The sequence below is a fragment of the Pristiophorus japonicus genome, chromosome 22 (assembly GCF_044704955.1).
Source record: "Pristiophorus japonicus isolate sPriJap1 chromosome 22, sPriJap1.hap1, whole genome shotgun sequence".
Lineage (NCBI taxonomy): Eukaryota > Metazoa > Chordata > Chondrichthyes > Pristiophoridae > Pristiophorus > Pristiophorus japonicus.
The window spans coordinates 61,420,589-61,443,088 of NC_091998.1; the positions used below are offsets into that span (position 1 = coordinate 61,420,589).

At 50.0% G+C, this 22,500-nt stretch overlaps 1 protein-coding gene across 3 annotated transcripts in view; it reads left to right on the top strand.

Annotated features, from left to right (window-relative positions):
- The window catches only part of dmtn (dematin actin binding protein), a 65,004-nt gene that overhangs the window by 12,085 nt on the left and 30,419 nt on the right, over positions 1 to 22,500 (top strand). For 2 of the 3 annotated variants that reach the window (XM_070866224.1, XM_070866222.1), the window contains exons 2-9: positions 1,118 to 1,197; positions 3,001 to 3,049; positions 5,148 to 5,231; positions 7,253 to 7,408; positions 9,263 to 9,301; positions 14,861 to 14,987; positions 17,122 to 17,169; positions 21,000 to 21,149. In XM_070866224.1, the coding sequence (XP_070722325.1) occupies positions 3,041 to 3,049; positions 5,148 to 5,231; positions 7,253 to 7,408; positions 9,263 to 9,301; positions 14,861 to 14,987; positions 17,122 to 17,169; positions 21,000 to 21,149 (613 nt within the window). In that variant the 5' untranslated portion in view covers positions 1,118 to 1,197; positions 3,001 to 3,040. The remainder of the gene's footprint in view (positions 1 to 1,117; positions 1,198 to 3,000; positions 3,050 to 5,147; positions 5,232 to 7,252; positions 7,409 to 9,262; positions 9,302 to 14,860; positions 14,988 to 17,121; positions 17,170 to 20,999; positions 21,150 to 22,500) is intronic. The other variant, XM_070866223.1, reaches the window with a different exon arrangement.

The window sequence follows — 22,500 nt, forward strand, 5'->3', positions numbered from 1 at the left end:
GGTGAGAGAGGGAGAGGGTGGGGGGTGGGGAGAGAGGGAGGGTGGGGAGAGAGGGAGAGGGAGGGGGTGGGGAGAGAGGGAGAGGGTGGGTGGGGGGGGTGGGGAGAGAGGGAGAGGGTGGGGGGGAGAGAGAGAGAGACTTGGTGGTTGTGGGCGAGAAAGCGAGGGGGGGGGAGAGAGGAGGTGGGTGGGGGGGAGAGAGAGGCTGAGGGAGGAGGGGAGAGAGAGAAGCTCGTGGGGGTGTGGTGGGGAGAGAGGCTGGGGGGAGGGGGGTAGATAGAGGATGAGGGGGAAGAGAGAAAGAGAGAGGGTGGAGAGAGGAAGAGACAGGCTGGGGGCTGGGGGCGGGGTGGGAGAGAGTCTGGGAGGAGAGAGACGAAGTATAGGGAGAGGGGGAGAGAGAGAGAGAGATGGTGTGGGGGTGTGGGGGGAGAGAGAGAGGTGGTTGTGGAGAGAGAGACTGGGGTGGGGAGGAGAGAGAGAGACGGGGTGGGGGGGTGGAGAGAGGGGGGGAGAGAGAGAGACGGGGTGGGGGGGTGGAGAGAGACTGGGTGGGGGGGGTGGAGAGAGAGAGAGAGAGAGAGAGAGAGGCTGGGGGGAGAGAGACACCAGGTGTTGTGGTGGTGTGTTTGGGGTGGGGGGCGGGATAAGACGGATCACGTTCTTCCGACCCCCTACATGGCACATCGTCGGAGTGGATGATATCTGGAAGTCACAATACTTTCACTATTCCCAATAAAGCCATTAATAATACATACACAATGCCTGCCCCATCTATTTTGGTTGGCCCTTGCTGTCTTCTGGGGAGCTCTGTCCTCTGTCGCTTCAGGAAGTCAAAGTGGATCGAGTTACAATTTGCAAAGTCAGTGAGACCTTTGGATGGGCGCTTCCAGTTACACATTCCTGTGAAACTTCAGGGTGTGGCTTATCCTCCAAGGGGACCAATCATAGACAAAGGGTTGAGCATGTGGCAATTTTTGTAGTACAAATAAGCATGTCCTTAAATTTGGGTAGTGACAGGAAACGATCCGTAGATTCCTTGTGAGCCCCACAGGGTGATCAGTTTCTCAAATGAGGAATAAAATCAGAGAAATTAACACGTTGTTTTCACCCACAGAGAGGAAAGAATCACGCAGTGTGTGCAGCATGTCCGAGGAGCCAGGTTTTCAGAATGCACTGATGTCCAACATATAACTGGTACGCTATGTGTCGCCAATCTGCACCACTACATTCACAATGCAAGAGTTCTCGTCCTTTAGTGAGGCGAATTGAGCACAGTTACAGCAGCACCAACACTCGCCACCTCGTGAACCATTTCAGTTCCTTTATCACAAAGTCTTTCCGAGGGGAAGAGGAATGGATAGTGAGCCCTCGGAGAAGGGTTCGGAGAGTTAACTCAACAGATCACAGAGCCTGCCTGCTCGCAAGTCACAGAAATGCTTCAGTCCATTTATTGAAATGTTATCACTTGCCCGAAATAATATTTTATTTGAAAGTATTTTGAAAAAAATGTTAGTCACTCCTGATCGGTCCAGATGGTCAGCCCCTGTCCACACACACACAGGACAGAGGGACACCCTCCTGTACACACACAGGACAGAGGGACACCCTCCTGTACACACACACACACACACAGGACAGAGGGACACCCTCCTGTACACACACACACAGGACAGAGGGACACCCTCCTGTACACACACACACAGGACAGAGGGACACTCTCCTGTACACACATACACAGGACAGAGGGACACTCTCCCGTACACACACACACACACACACATACAGGACAGAGGGATACTCTCCTGTACACACACATACACAGGGCAGAGGGATACTCTCCTGTACACACACACACACAGGACAGAGGGACACACTCCTGTATATACACACACACACACACAGGACAGAGGGACATGACCCTGTATATACACACACACACACACAGGACAGAGGGACACTCTCCTGTATACACACACACAGGACAGAGGGACACTCTCCTGTACACACATACACAGGACAGAGGGACACTCTCCCGTATATACACACACACACACACACACACACACACACAGGACAGAGGGACACTCTCCTGTATATATATACACACACACACACACAGGACAGAGGGACACGCTCGTGTACACACACACACACAGGACAGAGGGACACGTCCCTGTACGTACACACAGGACAGAGGGACACGTCCCTGTATATACACACACAGGACAGTGGGACACGCTCCTGTATACACACACACACACACACACAGGACAGAGGGACACGCTCGTGTACACACACACACAGGACAGAGAGACACGCTCCTATACACACACACACACACACACAGGACAGAGGAACACGCTCCTGTACACACACACAGGACAAAGGGACACAGTCCTGTACACACACACACACACACACACACGAGATAGAGGGACACACTCCTGTACACACACACACGATACAGAGGGTCACACTCCTGTACACACACACAGGACAGAGGGACACAGTCCTGTACACACACACACACACACACACACACACGAGATAGAGGGTCACACTCCTGTACACACAGGACAGAGGGACACAGTCCTGTACACACACATACAGGACCGAGGAGGACACAGTCCTGTATATATACACACACACACACACACTGGACAGAGTGTCACGTCCCTGTACAGACTTGTGTTGGGAAGTTCTGCAAAGTGCACATACACAGATGCTTCAGTTGTACAGAACCTTAGTGAACCCCGTCTGGAGCTCTGTGTTTAGTTGTGGTCACCTCAGGAAGAACGTACCGGCCTTGGAGCGGGTGCCACACAGATTCCCCAGTATGATACCGGGACTTGGAGGGTTAAAGGTTGCATAAACTTGGTTTGTATTCCCTCGAGTTGATAAGGTTGAGGTGTTTGAAATGACAAAACGATTTGAGAGGGTAGATACGAAACAGACGTAGGAATTGTAAAATTAACAATACCTCTTCTCTTGCGGCAGGCACGTCAGAAGATCAGTTAGAGTCACTGCAACTGAAAACATGCAAAAGGTATGTTTATAAGCAGAGATTTTATGTGTGTGCAATGTAACAGGGGGCTGCTGACTTCTCGGAAGGTTGTGCCACGAAGGATGTTCGAACATCTGCTGCCTTGCCTTCACGCAGTTGCTGTGATCTGTTGTGATTCTGAACCAGCTGCCAGAGATCCGACCCCCGCCCCCCCCCCCCCCACCCCGATTCATCCTCTCTCTGAGGCCCCTGGTCCCAGCTCACTGCTTCCAGCAGCAGTTCAATGGCCTGGCAACCGAGATCTGCAACACTGCGTGTGGTAAGGCAGAACCTGCTCCCCAGCATGCTGGGACAAGACTGCCTCCTACAGGAATACGTTGGCTTAACGGGTGGCTTTCAATCACCTCTGTATGTGGAGATTCCTGTAAATACTGATACACTCCCGGGGACCCCATGTAAATACTGACACACTCCCGGGGGCCCCCTGTAAATACTGACACACTCCCGGGGGCCCCCTGTAAATACTGACACACTCCCGGGGGCCCCCTGTAAATACTGACACACTCCCGGGGGCCCCCTGTAAATACTGACACACTCCCGGGGACCCTCTGTAAATACTGACACACTCCCGGGGACCCCCTGTAAATACTGACACACTCCCGGGGACCCTCTGTAAATACTGACACACTCCCGGGGACCCCCTGTAAATACTGACACACTCCCGGGGACCCCCTGTAAATACTGACACACTCCCGGGGACCCCCTGTAAATACTGACACACTCCCGGGGACCCCCTGTAAATACTGACACACTCCCGGGGACCCCTCCCGCTGTAAATACTGACACACTCCCGGGGACCCCTCCCGCTGTAAATACTGACACACTCCCGGGGGCCCCCTGTAAATACTGACACACTCCCGGGGACCCCCTGTAAATACTGACACACTCCCGGGGACCCCCTGTAAATACTGACACACTCCCGGGGAACCCCTGTAAATACTGATACACTCCCGGGGACCCCCTGTAAATACTGACACACTCCCGGGGACCCCCTGTAAATACTGATACACTCCCGGGGACCCCCTGTAAATACTGATACACTCCCGGGGACCCCTCCCGCTGTAAGTACCGACACACTCCCGGGAACCCCCTGTGAATACCGACACACTCCCGGGGACCTCCTGTGCATACCGACATACTCCCGGGGACCCCCTGTAAATGCTGATACACTCCCGGGGACCTCCCCTGTAAAAACTGATACGCTCCCGGGGTCCCCCTGTAAATACTGATACATTCCCGTGCCCTCCTGTAAATACTCCCGGGAACCCCCTGTAAATACCGAACCACTCCCGAGGACCCCCTGTAAATACCAACACACTCCCGGGAATCCCATGTAAATACCAACATACTCCAGGGGACCCCCTGTAAATACCGACACACTCCTGGGGACCCCCTGTAAATACTGATACATTCCCGGGGACCCCCTGTAAATACTGACACACTCCCGGGGACTCCCCTGTAAATACTGACACACTCCAGGGGACCCCCCTGTAAATACTGACACATTCCTGGTGACCCCCAGTAAATGCTGATACACTCCCGGGGATCCCTGTAAGTGTTGATACACTCCCGGGGTCCCCTGCAAATACTGATACATTCCTGGGGACCCCCCCTGTAAATACTGACATGCTCCCGAGGACCCCCTGTAAATACTGATACATTCCCGGGGACCCCCCTGTAAATACCGACATACTCCAGGGGGCCGGCCCCCTGTAAATACCGACGCACTCCCGGGGACCTCCTGCAAATACCGACACACTCCCGGGGCCCCCTTGTAAATATTGATACATTTCCGGGGACTCCCCTGTAAATACTGACACATGCCCGGGGACCCCGATGTAAATACTGACACACTTCTGGGGATCCCCCCCTATAAATACCGACACACTCCCGGGGACCCCCTGTAACTACCGACACTCCCGGGGACCCTCTGTAAATGCTGATACACTCCCGGGGACCCCCTGTAAATACTGACACACTCCTGGGGACTCCCCGGGTTGGTGTTGATAGGGTGATGAACTACAGCTACGTCCAACTTCCACTCATCCTCACAACACTCTTTCTCTTCCTCTACTTCAAGTCACAGCAGTCTCAGACATCGCCCGGAATTGTCCGTTCCAATCGCCCATTGAGTGCCCCTGGATCTCCGGGCTCGACAATATGCGTAAGTACCGAGCTCTCCCAGGTGACGGGGCGGTTTACCTGGCTGTGTGCAGATGTTGGCCCATTATCTTGCTGTGTGCAGATGTTGGCCCATTATCTTGCTGTGTGCAGATGTTGGCCCATTATCTTGCTGTGTGCAGATGTTGGCCCATTATCTTGCTGTGTGCAGATGTTGGCCCATTATCTTGCTGTGTGCAGATGTTGGCCCATTATCTTGCTGTGTGCAGGTGTTGGCCCATCACCTTGCTGTGTGCAGGTGTTGGCCCATCACCTTGCTGTGTGCAGGTGTTGGCCCATCACCTTGCTGTGTGCAGGTGTTGGCCCATTATCTTGCTGTGTGCAGATGTTGGCCCATTATCTTGCTGTGTGCAGATGTTGGCCCATTATCTTGCTGTGTGCAGATGTTGGCCCATTATCTTGCTGTGCAGATGTTGGCCCATTACCTTGCTGTGTGCAGATGTTGGCCCATTACCTTGCTGTGTGCAGATGTTGGCCCATTATCTTGCTGTGCAGATGTTGGCCCATTACCTTGCTGTGTGCAGATGTTGGCCCATTACCTTGCTGTGTGCAGATGTTGGCCCATTATCTTGCTGTGCAGATGTTGGCCCATTACCTTGCTGTGTGCAGATGTTGGCCCATTACCTTGCTGTGTGCAGATGTTGGCCCATTATCTTGCTGTGTGCAGATGTTGGCCCATTACCTTGCTGTTGCAGATGTTTTCTTGCTTCATTCTGTCGGAGGAAGCTGATACAGCAATGGCTGAAAAATCATTTTTATCAAGAGTCAGACAGATTTGATGACTCTTTCTATATCGTGTTGTGGAGTTTCAGTTTGTAGATAAACAGTTCTAGAATCTGTTTCGAGAGCCAGTGGTCCAAAGTGATGACACCACTGTGGCAGCACGAACCGCTGAAACCAAAAGAGTGACCAGCGAGAATTCCAAGCTCCGCTGGTTTGAGAACATCACCCGAGCAATGGGACGGGCGGGCTCTATTTTAACCCCACGTGGGTTTCGGGCCCAGGTGATTTTAACTCCTGGGCCTCATCCACTCACTGTCGGTCAGCCGCCGCCTGCAGTGGGCCAAAGTTGCAACTGATCAGCGGGCGTGGGCGGAGGTTCGGACGGCTGGCACTGAGGGGAGACGCGCCAGTGAGTTGGTTTGTTGCTGGGATGGGGTTTCAAGGAAGGGCAGCGGGTACAGCCCAGGGCAGGGGAGATCACAACTCACCTCGTGGGACACCTCTCCCCCCTCCCCCTCCCCCTCCTCCCCCTCCCCTCCACTCCCTTCCCCCATCTCCTTCCCCCATCTCCTTCCCCCCCTCCCCTCCCCTCCCCTCCCCCACTCCAATCTCCTTCCCCCTCCCCCTTCCCCCTCCCCCTTCCCCCTCCCCCCACTTCCCCTCCATCTCTCCTCCCCCCCTCACTCCACTCTGCACCGTCCTTCCCCTTCCTTCCATTCCACCCATCTCTGCTCCCCTCACTCCCCTCCTTTCCCGCTCCCCTCCCCTCCCCTCCCCCCACTCCACTCTGCACCCTCCTCCCCCTCCACTCCCTTCCCCCATCTCTCCTCCCCCCCACTCCACTCTCCTGGCACCCTCCCCTCCTCTCCACCCCTGCGCTCTCCCACACCTCCCCTTCCTTCCCCTTGCCCCTCTCCTGCCTTTCCTCCCCTTCCTCCTTCCCTTCTCCTGCCCTCCCTTCTCCTCCTCTCACCGCTCCATCCCCCCCTTCCCCTCCCCTCCCCCGCTATCCCCTCTTCCCCATCACCCTCCCCTCCCCTCCCCTCCCCCCACTATCCCCGACCCCCATGCCCCCCAGATGCTGCTGACTGTATGATGTACCGGTCAGGAGCCGCGGGCACTAACTCCAGTACAAACAGGAGAGAGAAGGTGCTCGGTGCTGATGTGCTGCTGACACATGGTCTCATTTCAGCACAAGGTCTTCTAAGGTACTTGATATTTTAAACAAATATTAAAGCAAAGTAGAGCGAGCTGCAGTAATTCTCTCCTCCTGATCTACAGGCTAAGATGGATAACCAGACGCTGCCCTACAAGGAGCTGGCGGCAATCCCTAAAGACAAGGCGATATTGAACATTGAGCGGCCAGACCTAATGATCTACGAACCACATTACAGCTACTTCTGTGCAGAAAGACCAGAGCCACAGGGTTCTGCAGAGGTACAGCACTACACCATCTCCATGAACCATTGTTGTTAAAGTAAAGAGTTGTATTTATTAGTTCCCCTGCTGTGCTGAAAGTGCTGAGTGTTGAAGAACTTGGAGGCCCCTGTACTTCAGCCAAAATGACCACTCTTCTTGTGAACCTTGGCAGCAAGTGTCGGCGGCTGTGAAACTGCAAGGCGACACGCTGGCTGATTCCAGTCCTGTCCTTTCTCAACATCCATATTTACAGCCAAGGTCAATTATTTACTGTTTATACACCATTGCCCTGTTGAAGGCCCCTTTCAGTCACCACAGGACCTAACTCCAACTTGTACTCTACTGGATTGGCTATCTAGCTTAGCATTGCTGTTTGCTGCTCTACAGTGATTGGTTAGGAAGATATCAGCTTACCCCCTGATTGGCTCTCTAGCTGAGCGTTGCCAATTGCGGCTCTATAGAGATTGGATAGGATTTTCCGAGCTTAACTCCTAATTGGCTATCTAGTTCAGCATTGCTGATTGCTGCACTACAGTAATTGGTCAGGAAGATTGCAGCTTAGCTCTTGATTGGCTATCTAGCTCAGCATTGCTGATTGCTGCTCTGCAGTAATTGTAGCGGGAGATCCCAGCTTTTCGTCTGATTGGCTGTCCAGCTCAGCATTGCCGGTTGCTGCTGCAGAGTGCCCTGAGCTGGGGACGGAACAATGAGCCTGGTCTGCATCCAGTGACGCACTTCGGACATTGTATGTTTCTGTCAGCACTCTGTGTCTGGGCAAAGGGCGGCCACTGTGGGGGGAGGCCTGTAGGATTGGCAGTGAGCCAGTGCTTCAGACAGGATGCAACAGACACAGAAAATGGAGGGAATGGGGGGAGAAATGCAGCACATTTGTTTCTTAACATGAATTTCCTGTGATTTGTACAATAATGGGGAGAGCTGTGTGGGTCCATGTTGGACATCATGACACACATCCAGTGTGTTTTGTGTAAGCTTCCTCCATCTACTGATTTCATCTCGCCAATTAACTCTTATGCTAAAATAATGTACAGGAATTTTATACAAACAGTTCATCTTTTGGACACTAATGTTACATAAGAACATAAGAAATAGGAGCAGGAGTAGGCCATATGGCCCCTCGAGCCTGCTCCACCATTCAATAAGATCATGGCTGATCTGATCATGGACTCGGCTCCACTTCCCCGCCCGCTCCTCATAACCCCTTATCCCCTTATCGTTTAAGAAACTGCCTATTTCTGTCTTAAATGTATTCAATGTCCCAGCTTCCACAGCTCTCTGAGGCAGCGAATTCCACAGATTTACAACCCTCTGAGAGAAGAAATTTCTCCTCATCTCTGTTTTAAATGGGCGGCCCCTCATTCTAAGATCATGCCCTCTAGTTCTAGTCTCCCCCATCAGTGGAACCATCCTCTCTGCATCCACCTTGTCAAGCCCCCTCATAATCTTATACGTTTCGATAAGATCACCTCTCAATCTTCTGAATTCCAATGAGTAGAGGCCCAACCTCCTCAACCTTTCCTCATAAGTTACAGAAATCATCTCGAAGTTAACATGTTGTGACATAGTGAAATTATTCAGCAAGAGCATGCTACACATACTTTCCCATTGTAGGGACGTCTGAAGCTAGTGTCGGACCATTAATGGAATAACCAAAACTGGGTCCATTATGGTACATTTTACAATTGGTTGTCCAATGTAGCAGACCCTTTGTGACTATTAAGCATTCGTTGAACTCCGAGCTCAGCAGTGAATGGTAGATTTGGGGGTCCTAGTTTTGTGCGAGTTGTTGTATTTAAATGTGTCGCCGCTGTTAAAACAATATTTTAATCACCGCAATGGCATTTCTTCCTGCAGCACTCACCACGACCAATGTCACCGCTCACCTATCCTGAGGTAAGTTGACAAGTAGAATGATTGACTGATAGAACTAGCTTTTTTAAATTCATTCACAGGATGTGGGTGTCGCTGGTAAGGCTGGCAATTATTGCCCGTCCCTAACTGCCCTTGAGAAGGTGGTGATGAACCTCCTTATTGAACCACTGCAGTCCTTGTGGTGAAGGTATTTCCAGAGTGCAGTTAGGGAGGGAATTCCAGGATTTTGACGCAGCGACGATGAAGTAACGGCGATATTCTCCAAGTCGGGATGGTGTGTGACTTGGAAGAGAACTTGGAGGTGGTGGTGTTCCCATGCGCTTGTTGCCCTTGTCCTTCTAGAGGTCGCGGGTTTGGGAGGTGCTGCCGAAGAAGCCTTGGCGAGTTGCTGCAGTGCGTCTTGTAGATGGTGCACACTAGCTCACTTTTTATTAAATTAATTTATTGTAATTAAAAAGGAAATTAGGAAAACAATGAGAGGGCATGAAAAAATATTGGCATGTAAAATCAAGGTAAACCCAAATACGTTTTATAAATAAATAAAGCTCAAGAGGATAACTAAAGAAAAATAGGGCTTATTAGGTAACCTGTGTGTGGAGGCGAAAGACATACATAGGGTTCTTAATGACTATCTTGACAAAAGAGAAGGATGATGCAGACGTTGTAGTTAAGGCGGAAGAGTGTGAAATATTAGAAGGGATAAACATAGAGAGGAAATATTAAGGGGTTTAGCATCTTTGAAAGTAGATAAATCACCAGGCACGGATGAAATGTATCCATGGTGGTTAAGAGAAGCAAGGGAGGAAATAGCAGAGGCTCTCACCATGGTGCCAGAGAACTGCTAACATTGTACCTTTGTTTAAAATGGGAGAAAGGGATATACCGAGTAATTACTGGCCAGTCAGCCTAACCTCGGTGGTGGGAAAATTATTGAAAAAAATTCTGAGGGACAGGATAAATCTTTATAGAGGCAGAGATTAGTCAAGGCCAGGCAGCATGGATTGTTACAGGAAAGTCGTGTTGATTAAATTGATTCCATTTTTTAAGGAGGGTCGATGAGGGTAGCGTGTTTGATGTAGTCTACATGAATTTTAACAAGGCCTTTGACAGGACCCCACATGATAGGTTGGTCACAAAAGTAAAGGCCCATGGCATCCAAGGGAAAGTTGGATCCAAAATTGGCTCAGTGGCAGGAAGCAAATGGTCAATGGGTTTTTTTGTGACTGGAAGGCTGTTTCCAGTGAGTTTCCACAGGGCTCAGTACTAGATCCCTTGCCTGTTGTGTTATATATATCAATCATTTAGATCATTGTAGGAGGCATGATTAAGAAGTTTGCTGATGATACAAAAGTTGGCCGTGTGGTTGATAGTGAGGAATATAGCTGTCCATCAATGGACTGGTCAGGTGAGCAGAAAAGTGGCAAATGGAATTCAATCTGTCGAAGTGTGAGGAAATGCATTTGGGGAGGGCTAAAAAGGCAAGGGAACACACAATAAATGGTAGGATACTGAGAATCATAGAATTAGAGAACGGTTACAGCATGGAAGGAGGCCATTCGGCCCGTCGAGCCCGTGCCGGCTCTCTGCAAGAGCACCTCCGCGAGTCCCACTTCCCCGCCCTGTCCCCGTAGCTCTGCAAAATGGTTTCCTTCAGATACTTATCCAATTCCCTTTTGAACGCCATTATTGAATCTGCCTCCACCACCCTTTCAGGCAGCGCATTCCAGATCCTAACCACTCGCTGCTTAAAAAAGTTTTTCCTCATGTCGTCTTTGGTTCTTCTGCCAATCACCGTAAATCTGTGTCCTCTGGTTCTTGACTCTTCAAATAGGTACAGTCTCTCTCTCTACTCTGTCTAGACTCCTCATGATTTTGAACACCTCAGTCAGATCTCCTCTCAACCTTCTCTGCTCCAAGGAGAACAACCCCAGCTTCTCCAGTCTATCCACGTAACTGAAATCCCTCATCCCTGGAACCATTCTCGTAAATCTTCTCTGCACCCTCTCTAAGGCCTTCACATCCTTCCTAAAGTGCGGTGCTCAGAATTGGACACAATACTCCAGTTGAGGCCGAACCGGTGTTTGTAAACATTCATCATTTGTACTCTATGCCTCTATTTATGAAGCCCAGGATCCCGTAAGCTTTTTTTTTTAAACTGCTTGCTTGACCTGCCCTGCCACCTTCAACGATTTGTGCCCATATACCCCCAGATCTCTCTCTTTATGCACCCGCTTTAGGATTGTACCCTTTAGTTTATATTGCCTCTCTCCGTTCTTCCTACCAAAATATATCACTTTACACTTTTCTGCGTTAAATTTCATCTGCCACATGTCCGCCCATTCGACCAGCCTGTCTATATCTTCCTGAAGTCTATCACTCCCCTCCTCACTGTTCACTATACTTCCAAGTTTTGTGACATCTGCAAATTTTGAAATTGTGCCCTGTACACCCAAGTCTAAGTCATTAATATATATCAAGAAACCCAGTAATACCAACCCCTGGGGAACACCACTGTATACCGTCCTCCAGTCCAAAAAACAACCATTCACCACAGCTCTGCTTCCTGTCACATATCCATGCTCCCACTGTATAACCAGATAGATTCTGTCCTTGACCCCTCCAGGACATCCTTTCTCTCCAGCACTGTAATATTCTCCTTAATCAATAGTGCAACCCCATCTCCTTTCTTTCCTTCCCTATCTTTCCTAAAGCTTAGATCCAGGAATATTTAAAACCCAATCCTGCCCTTGTTTGCGCCCTTCTCCGTTATTGCCACAATGTCATATTCCCATGTGTCTATTTGTGCCTGCAGCTCACCAACCTTATTTACTACACTTTCGTGCATTCACATCATCCATCATCATCATCATAGGCAATCCCTCGGAATCAAGGAAGACTTGCCCCACTCCCAAAGTGAGTTCTTTGGTGGCTGAACAGTCCGATACGAGAGTCACAGGCCCTGTTACAGATGGACAGACATTCGTCGGGAGAAGGGGTAGCGGGGGCTGGTTTGCCGCGCGCTCCTTCCGCTGCCTGTGCCAGACCTCGTCACGCTCCTTGCGTTGAGACTCGAAGAGCTCAGCGCCCTCCCGGATGCACTTCCTCCACCTCGGGCGGTCTGCGGCCAGAGTCTCCCAGGTGTCAGTGGTGATGTTGCACTTTACCAGGGAGGCTTTGAGGGTGTCCTTATAACGTTTCCTCTGCCCACCTTTGGCTCATTTACCATGAAGGAGCTCCGCATAAAGCATTTGCTTAGGGAGTCTCGTATCTGGCATGCGAACTATGTGGCCTGCCCAGCGAAGCTGATCGAGTGTGGTCAGTGCTTCAATACTGGGGATGTTAGCCTGGTCGAGGACACTGATGTTGGTGCGCCTGTCCTCCCAGGGGATTTTCAGGATCTTCGGAGACATCGTTCCATTCACACACATGCACTGTAAACCTATCTTGGACCTTGTTGTATTCTCTTAGTCTGACCTCACCTAATATCTTACTATTTCTTATTCTAGTGCTATCTCTCTCTCCCAATCCTTTGAGCACTTTGTTTCCCCCTTTCTAATGCTACATCCTGGTGCCCATCCCCTTGCAAAATTAGTTTAAACTCTTCCCAACAGCACTAGCAAACTCAGCTCTGGTGAGGTGCAACCCGTCCGGCCTCTACAGGTCCCACCTCCCCCAGAACCGGTCCCAATGTCCCAGGAATCTGCAGCCCTCCATCCTGCACCTTCTCTCCAGCCACGCATTCATCTGCTCTATCCTCTTTTATATCTATACTAACTACTTCGTGGCACCGGAATAATCCAGAGATTACTACCTTTGGGGTCCTGCTTTTTAGTCTCTTTCCTAGCTCCCCAAAATCTGCCTGCAGGACCTCATCCCTCTTTCGACCCATGTCGTTGATGCCGATATGGACCACGACCTCTGGCTGTTCACCCTCCCCCCCCCCCCCCCCCCCTCAGAATGCTCCCCCACTCAGTGACATCCTTGACCCTGGCACTGGGGAGGCAATGTGCCATCCTGGAATCACACAAGACACATCGCATTACACACGACAAGATCTAAAATAGACTCTTTCCTGATTGGTTCCACGACGTATTGTTCTGGGAAATTGTCTCGAGTACATTCCATGAACCTGTCCTCCAAGCTTCTTTTGCCAATTTGATTTGTCCAGTTTACATGTAGATTATAGTCACCCACGAATATTGCATTACCTTTGTTACAAGCTCCTATTATTTCTTGATTCATCATAGGCGGTCCCTCGAACGAGGATGACTTGCTTCCACGAGTTCACAGATGTTTCAATGAAGGACCCCATGTTCCAGTCCTGAACTCCAGTTGAGGGGGTGGAAGATGCCTGTGGGTGGATTTTTTAAACATGTGGTGACCGTTGCACACCAGCCACCACACGTGCTTGACCAAGCTAGGCCTTGGTCCAGTGGCAAGGGTTGAACCAGGACGACTGGAGACCTGGTCTGCTGCACGGACCTAGTGCGCAAACATGTCGCACAGTGTGGGCTGGGCCCAGGGCTCTTCTGGGCCCAGGGCTCTTCTGGGCCCCGTACCCTCATTCGCTGCACCTCCCCCCACGATATTCCAGGGCCTGGCACTCCAGCTCTATTTATAGCCCCGACCTGCGATGGTGCTCTCACACAGATCGGGACGGCCCACAATTAATACTCTGTCCATCAGCAGAGCTACTGTTAAGGGTGTATAAGCTCCTCCCACCAGTGTTTTCTGCCCCATGTTATTTCTCATCTCCACCCATACTGGTTCTACTTCCTGATCTTGCAAGACAAGCTGCTTTCTCATTACTGTCCTCATGTCATCCTTTATTATCAGGACTAACCCCCACTCCTTCTCCACTTTGTCCTGCTCCTCCAGGCCCACAAACAGTGCTGGAAAGACACTTGCCTTCTGGATGCGGCAGGCCTCGTCTCCCTTTCGCTGCCACGTTTCCCGAGTCCCGGGAAACCAGGTGGGCCGGGGGTTAACCCTAAAATGGAGAGAAAAGGTACGCAGCCCCATTCAAATATTTAAATGACCAGCCCGCCTCCTGCGAGCGGATTGGCTGCCCGGCCTCTGGCCCACCGCCGTGAAAACCCGGAAGTGGCGGACGCTGGGGTCAGGTTGGGTTCGGGTTTGCGATATTTAACATTTTAACATCCCACCCAACCCAAACCCTCCCGTTTTGGGGGATTAACATTTCCCCACATTGTCCCTGATAGAACTAGCTCACCTGATGTAGAATTATAACATCTGCCCTGCAGCTGTTGATCTCCCCGTTGACTGGTCTCGGTCTCCAATATTGGGCTTCTGACCTTGGACCTAGATGCGATGATTGGTCTCCTGGTTGGGGAATCCTCAGTCTGGTTCTGGGCCATTTTGTAGCCAGGAATATTCTTGGATCTGTTCCCGCTCGGTCACCATTGGTTGATTAGCAGTGGGGTGGATCTGTGCATCCGATGAAAATGTGTTGCCCTTCTGGCACCGTTTCTTCCCTAAAAGGTTGGCAGGAAATAACAAAAAAAAACAGCGTACGATGATGGATGTGTCCTTCAAGTCTGCCGCTCTTTCTCCTTTCAGTGTATGATGTACAGAGAGAGTCGGGAATGGACGGATGAGCGATCTCCTGCATCCTTGGTGGGCTCAGCCTGTAGTCGCCGTAGTTACATATCTACTGGGAGCCTCCCACACCACTTCCACAGACCTGGTAGGGCACAGCTTCCTCCCCGAATATTTCCTGAACACTCACACTAACCACACAGGGTCAGCACTAACTCTGCATCAGGCAGCTAGTTTATCTTTCCAATCCTTCGCTCATAGCAGATCAAAAAGTATTTTATTTTCAAAAGGACAAATTACAACCAATTGAATATCATAAACAGCAAGTGTCTTACTTTAAACTACATGCCTCTATCTCTGTCTCTCTCTTTCTATGTCTGTTTCTCTGTTTGTCTCTCACTCACTCTGCTCGGTCTGTCTGTCTCTCTCTCTCTCTCTCTCTCTCTCTCTCTCCCTCACTCTGCCTCTCACTCGGTCTCACTTGGTCTCTCGCTCTCTGTCTCTCGCTCTCGCTCTATTCTATCTCTAAATCTGTCTGTCTCTCGCTCTCTCACTATGATGCATCTTTTTTTTTAGGTGAACCCTTAAGGTTTCGAAAATGATCTCTGATCCGCAACAGACATGCCTCTTACTTACAATGTTAAAGAGTAGATTTAGCAAATCCGGGAGCCCGGCCTGGAGCTCAGTGCAGCAGGTGGCACATTCGGAGGCTCAGGGAGTGAGTGTGAAGAATAAGACGTCAACTCGCAAACCTTTCATATTTCTTGCTGAGCCCCTTGAATAACCCAACGCAACATACAAGGTCACGATTATATAAATGCAAGTCTTTTTTTTTTCTTTTTTTCTTATGATAAAGAAAGACTTTCAGTTATATAGATCCTTTCACGATCTCAGGACTTTCAAAAGACAATGACATACCTTTGAAGTGTAGTCACTGTTGTAATGTGGGAAACGCGGCAGCCAAATTGTGCGTAGCAAGCTCCCACAAACATCAATGTGATAATGACCAGATAATCTGTTTTGTTATGTTGATTGAGGGATAAATACTGGCCAGGACACCGGGGATAACTCCCCTGCTCTTCTTCGAAATAGTGCCATGGGATCTTTTACATCCACCTCAGAGAGCAGACAGGGCCTCGGTTTAACGTCTCATTTGAAAGATGGCACCTCCGACAGTGCGGCGCTCCCTCAGTACTGCTTCTCCGACAGTGCGCCGCTCCCTCAGTACTGCCCCTCCGACAGTGCGGCGCTCCCTCAGTACTGCCCCTCCGACAGTGCGGCGCTCCCTCAGTACTGCCCCTCCGACAGTGCGCCGCTCCCTCAGTACTGCCCCTCTGACAGTGAAGCGCTCCCTCAGCACTGCACCTTCGACAGTGCGGCGCTCCCTCAGTACTGCGCCTCTGACAGTGCGGCGCTCCCTCAGTACTGCGCCTCTGACAGTGCAGCGCTCCCTCAGCACTGCACCTCCGACAGTGAAGCGCTCCCTCAGTACTGCCCCTCCGACAGTGCGGCGCTCCCTCAGCACTGCACCTCTGACAGTGAAGCGCTCCCTCAGCGCTGCCCCTCCGACAGTGCGGCGCTCCCTCAGTACTGCACTGGGGTGTCGGGGTGGATTATGTGCTCAAGTCTCTGGAGCGGGACTTGAACCCACGACCTTCTGACTCAGAGGCGAGGGTGCTACCCACTGAGCCACGGCTGATAGTTCCATAACTCTTCGAATTAAAACCGCTCTCACTCTTGATGTCATCAGAAGCTAAAACATTTGAAACTCAGCCCCACCAGACTCTATAATCTCCATTACCGCCCATTCTGTTGCTCACCAGGAGTCAGACAATACACCAGAGGTTTATAACCCGTCATGTATATATGTATGCTTGGGTTTACTAGCCACCAGATGGCGCCACTGTCGGAGGTCATTGGGCTGTGTGCAGTGTGTACGGCCCAGGTATAAAAGACCAGCCACCTTGTAATGTAATCACTTTTGGCCCGAATAAAGTAGAGCCAGGTTTGTACCTGTGTTAGTTTACAGTATTCAGTCTATCGAGATATTGCATACACAACATAACCGATGCAAACACTGCATGAATTCCCCTTTACACCTGTGTTAAAGTTGTGCAGAAAGGAAGTTAGTGCAAGAATACTGAAGTATTCCCCCAGGGATTGTCCCCATAGACCACTGTAACTTCAGCGGACGATGGATGGGATCCCGGCATAAACAATGTGAATGTGGCCACAGCAGCAAATCTGATCATTTCAACATTATTATTTTGTTTTATTCCCAGATATCGGCACCAATATGTACATGAAGCGTCCTATCTACAAGCAGAATGGTAACGTCTGATTTGTTTCTTCCGATTTCAGAGTATATTCTTGTTTGCTCTTTGGGTTATTACTCTGCAGCATTTCCCCATCTACAGAGGAGCTGCCTTTCCCTGGGCTGTCCCGATGTAGCATGTCCGCCATCTCCAGTTACACTTAATGTCACTCGCCCTTGCTGGCGTCCTTCGCGATGGAGTCGCTCAGATCAAACGTCTGCAACGTGGCAGCCCGTCCCACCAGCCACAGCGGTGCTTGGCCTCACTACTCTCTGACCTTGCAACCATTGAGAGCCCCAGGCCTCCGACCTATACCTTGTGCCCTTCCATCATTGGTCTACATTGCCGCTGTATGGCTCAGAGACATGGACCATGTACAGTAGACACCTCAAGTCGTTGGAGAAATACCACCAACGATGTCTCCTCAAGATCCTACAAATCTCTTGGGAGGACAGACACACCAACGTTGGCGTCCTCGACCAGGCCAACATCCTCAGCATTGAAGCACTGACCACACTCGATCAGTTCCGCTGGGCCGGCCACATTGTTCGCATGCCAGACACGAGACTCCCAAAGCCAAGCGCTCTACATGGAACTCCTTCATGGCAAACGAGCCAAAGGTGGGTAGCGGAAACGTTACAAGGACACCCACAAAGCCTCCCTGATAAGGTGCGACATCCCCTGGGTGTCCCTGGCCAAAGACCACCCTAAGCGGAGGAAGTGCATCCGGGAGGGCGCTGAGCACCTCGAATCTCGTCGCCGAGAGCGTGCAGACATCAAGCGCAGGCAGCGGAAGGAGCGTGCGGCAAACCAGTCCCACCCACCCTTTCCCTCAACGACTATCTGTCCCACCTGTGACAGAGACTGTGGCTCTCGTATTGGACTGTTCAGCCACCTCGGGACTCATTTGAAGAGTGGAAGCAAGGCTTCTTCGATTCCGAGGGACTGCCTCTGATGAACGCCCTCTCCCTGTAGCACCGTCACAGGCACAGCCTTCAAACATCTCTCCCCACGCTCTGCAACTGCTCCCTGTAGCTCCTCAGCTCACGGCTTCTCTCCCCGCCTTCAAAATCCTCCTGCAGGTCTGTCTCTTGGACAGCGCTGGTGGTCACTTCCCCTAGTCCCACTTCCATCCCTGCTCGGGTCTCGCAGCAAAGCCCCTTGGGTTGGTTTGCTGCGAGAAACTGTATTTAAATGCCAGTTGTGGTTTGTTACTCTCTGTAATGTATTTACTTCATGGATTCTTTGCTTAAGAATTCATACCAACACATTGCTATTAAGAACTAGTTGATTGATAAAACTTTGTTAATAAATCACACGACACATTACCAGTTCATACACCGGGCGCACAACCACCTGCCCCATCGTGGATCCCCCGAACCCAACTGGCTGGGGTTTTATTGAGTCTTGTGAACATCACGTGACGGGCTAAGCCACTCACAACGCAACAGCTCTACAAACCTGTGAGCATCCTCACAGGAGCATACATTACACTCTCCTTCATATTAGAAAGACAGGCAATAGTTGTCAACATAACCGAGAAATCAGAATGCAACTTCCATTATTTGTCAGAGTGAGAAAAAAGCCCACGTGTTTGAGTGTCTCCTGCTGCCCGGCCAATTTCCTAACCTGATCAATAATTTGCCTTCAAGTCCAGCAGCTTCAACTTTAAAGAAAGAAAGAAAGACTTGCATTATATAGTGTCTTTCACAACTGCCAGACATCTCAAAGCACTTTACAGCCAATTAAGTACTTTTGCAGTGTAGTCACTGTTGTAATGTGCGAAACGTGGCAGCCAGTTTGCGCACAGCAAGCTCCCACAATAATCCGGATAATCTGTTTTTTTTGTTATGTTGCTTGAGGGATAAATATTGGCCAGGACACCAGGGATAACTCCCCTGTTCTTCAAAATATTGCCATGAGATCTTTTACATCTATTTGAGAGAGCAGACGGGGCCTCGGTTTAACGTTTCATCCGAAAGACGGCACCTCCAGCAGTGCGGCGCTCCCTCAGCACTGCACTGGAGTGTCAGACTAGATTTTTTTTTTTGTGCTCCAGTCCCTTAGCTAAAACTCGTATGAGGGACTTTATCAAATGCGTTCTGGAAGTCCATATAAGTAACATCCATAAACATTCCTCTGTCCACTACTTTAGTCACCTCTTCAAAAAATTCAGTCAGGTTTTCGGGCGTGATCCACCCTTTACAAATCCGTGCTGGCCCTCTCTGATCAGCTGAACATTTTCAAGGTGTTCAGTCACCCTATCCTTAATTATAGACTCTATCCTTAATCCCGACAACGGATGTTCAGTTAACTGGTCTATAATTGCCTGGTTTCCCTCTCTCATCTTTCTTAAATAGCGGAGTGACATGTGCAGTTTTCCAATCCAAAGAAACGATTCCTGAATTGAGAGAACTTTGAGATTATAGTTCAGGTATCTGCAGTGTTCCCATCTACTTCCTTTAAAACCCTGGGATGGAAGCCACCTGGTCCTGGGATTTGTTACTCTTCAGTGCCATTATTCTCTTTGTTACTATTATTTTGCTTACGTTACTTTTGGTGAGACCCCGTCCCTGATTCAATATTAGTTTCATGGGACGTCCGGCATGTTATCCTCTTCCTCTTCTGTAAATACTGACGCAAAGTAATTACTCAACATGTCCGTCATTTCCTTATTTTCATTTATGGAGGGGCCCCAGTAAATGGGGGATAGGGGAGGGACCCCAGTAAATGGGGGGATGGGGGAGGGGCCCCAGTAAATGGGGGATAGAGGAACCAGCCCACACTGCGATATGTGTGTGCACTGGGTCCGTGCAGCAGAGCAGGTCTCCAGTCGTCCGGTTCAACCCTTGCCACTGGACCAAGACCTCGCTCTGTCAAGCCCGTGTGGTGGCTGATGTGCAACGGGTCACCCCACGTTAAAAAAATCCACACACAGGCTTCTTCCACCCCCTCAATTGGAGTTCAGGACTGGAATATCGGGTTCTTCATTGAAACATCTGTGAACTCATGTGGAAGCAAGTCATCCTCGTTTAAGGGACCAGCTATGATGATTTACAGTATCAACTGTATCTGTTTTTAAGAGCTCTTAACCACCCTCTTTTTCTTAATATAATTTTAAAAGTTTTCTGTATTGATTTTAATATTCCTTGCAAGTTTCTTTTCATACTCCCATTTTGTAATTCTTATTATCTGTTTTGTCACCCTATGTTCCTATGGCTGTCTATACACCAGTGACACACACACACAGTCTCTCTCTCTCACACACAGTCTCTCTCACACACAGTCTCTCTCTCTCACACACAGTCTCTCTCTCTCACACACACAGTCACTCTCACTCACACACACACTCTCTCTCTCACACACACACACACACACGCTATCCTTTGCTCCTTTCTGTCATCTTTGTTCCTACTGTAATGTATTTGCTTCATAGATTCTTTGATTAAGAATTCATAGCAGCACATTGCTATGAAGAACTAGTTGGTTTATTAGCAAAGGTTTAACAATCACGCTACACATTACCAGTTCATCCACCAGGCTCACAACCAGCTGCCCCATTGTGGATCCCCCGAACCCAACTGGCTGGGGTTTTATTGAGTCTTGTGCATGTCACGTGACTGGCTAAGCCACTCACAACTCAACAACGCCACAAACCTGTGAGCATCCTCGCAAGTGCACACATTACCTCTACATTCTCACATCTCCCAAACTCGTCTTCGTTGATCCTGCCCCTTCCTGCAGTGTGAACTCCTCACAGCCTCAACGCAAGTAGCTTGTTCTAGTAGCTCGGGTAAGTTCAGAAGCCCCCCAGTCCATAACTTGTTTTTGTACTCTTGTTGCAGAACCATCAACTGTGCTACCACAGAGTAAATATATCGAGGACCTCATCATTGAATCGTCCAAGTTTCCAGCAGCGCAGCCTCCGGACCCCAACGTTCCGGCTAAGATAGAGACAGAGTATTGGCCGTGCCCTCCCTCACTTGCTGTCGTGGGTAAGGCAGAACCTGCGGGGGGACACCCTGTCACACACAGACCTTGTTACATTATTATCCCTGATTTGGCTTCACCACTGTTGGTGGAGAGAAAGAAAAGAATGAAAGACTTGCATTTATATAGCGCCTTTCATGACCACCAGACGTCTCAAAGCGCTTTACAGCCAATGAAGTTCTTTTGGAGTGCAGTCACTGTTGTAATGTGGGAAACGGGGCAGCCAACCTGCGCACAGCAAGCTCCCACAAACAGCAATGTGATAATGACCCAGATAATCTGTTTTTTTTTTAGTTGAGAGATAAATATTGGTCCCAGGAAACCGGGGATAACTCCCCATGCTCTTCTTCAAAATCGTGCCATGGGATCTTTTACATTCACCTGAAGGGGCAGACAGGGCCCTCGGTTTAACGTCTCATCTGAAAGACGGATTCAGATTTTGGAGCCATCCATTCTTTCACCCAGAATTCTCCACACGTGCCAATGACAACAACAACAACTTGAATTTATATGGTGCCTTTAACGTCGTAAAATGTCCCAAGGCGCTTCACAGGAGTGTTAGAAGATCCGAGAGAGGCTGAACATCACTCGCGCAGTGGATACTGTGGGAGGCCACTGGAACGTATTGTCCATGTTCCCTCACACCGCGCTCAAACTCCTCACTGACAATCCTCACCCACAGCGGCACGTGAGGGTGATAGAATGGATGGCGCCAAGATCTGAACCCACAGCTTTCCCAAAGTGAGGATTCTCTTCCATGTGGGCTGTGAATGCAGTTTAATTTGAAAGAGGGAGTCTTGCCAACATTGCATTTTAAAAAAAACAATAATTGAGCAGAATTATAACTAATTTCAATGCAATTGTTTGCCTGTGTGTGGTTGCTGTTTAAATATTTTTTGAAGGATGAATATTGTCGGCATAAGCGGATAATTTGGCTGCAACAGTTAACGAATGAGCGAGTGTCAGCACTGGGCGTCTTGGACAAAGAATCATCCTGTGAATGTGTCCACACCCTCACTGACTTATCGCCCTGTTGCTTCACTCTACTCCTGCCCTGGGATACATTTCCACAGCCGACACGGCCCTACAATACACCACAGGTTTAACGGAGCGTCTTAAAGGAGAAAAGAGAGGTGGAGAGGTTTAGGGAGGGAGTTGCAGGGCTTAGGGCCCAGGTAGCTGAAGGCACGGCCACCGATGATTGAGTAATATACTCAGGGATGCTGAAGAGAGTAGAATTAGAGGAGTTCAGATATCTCGGGAGGCTGAAGGAGATTACAGAGATAGGGAGGGGCAAGGCCATGGAGGGATTTGAAAACCAGGATGAGAATTTTGAAATTGAGGTGTTGCTTAACC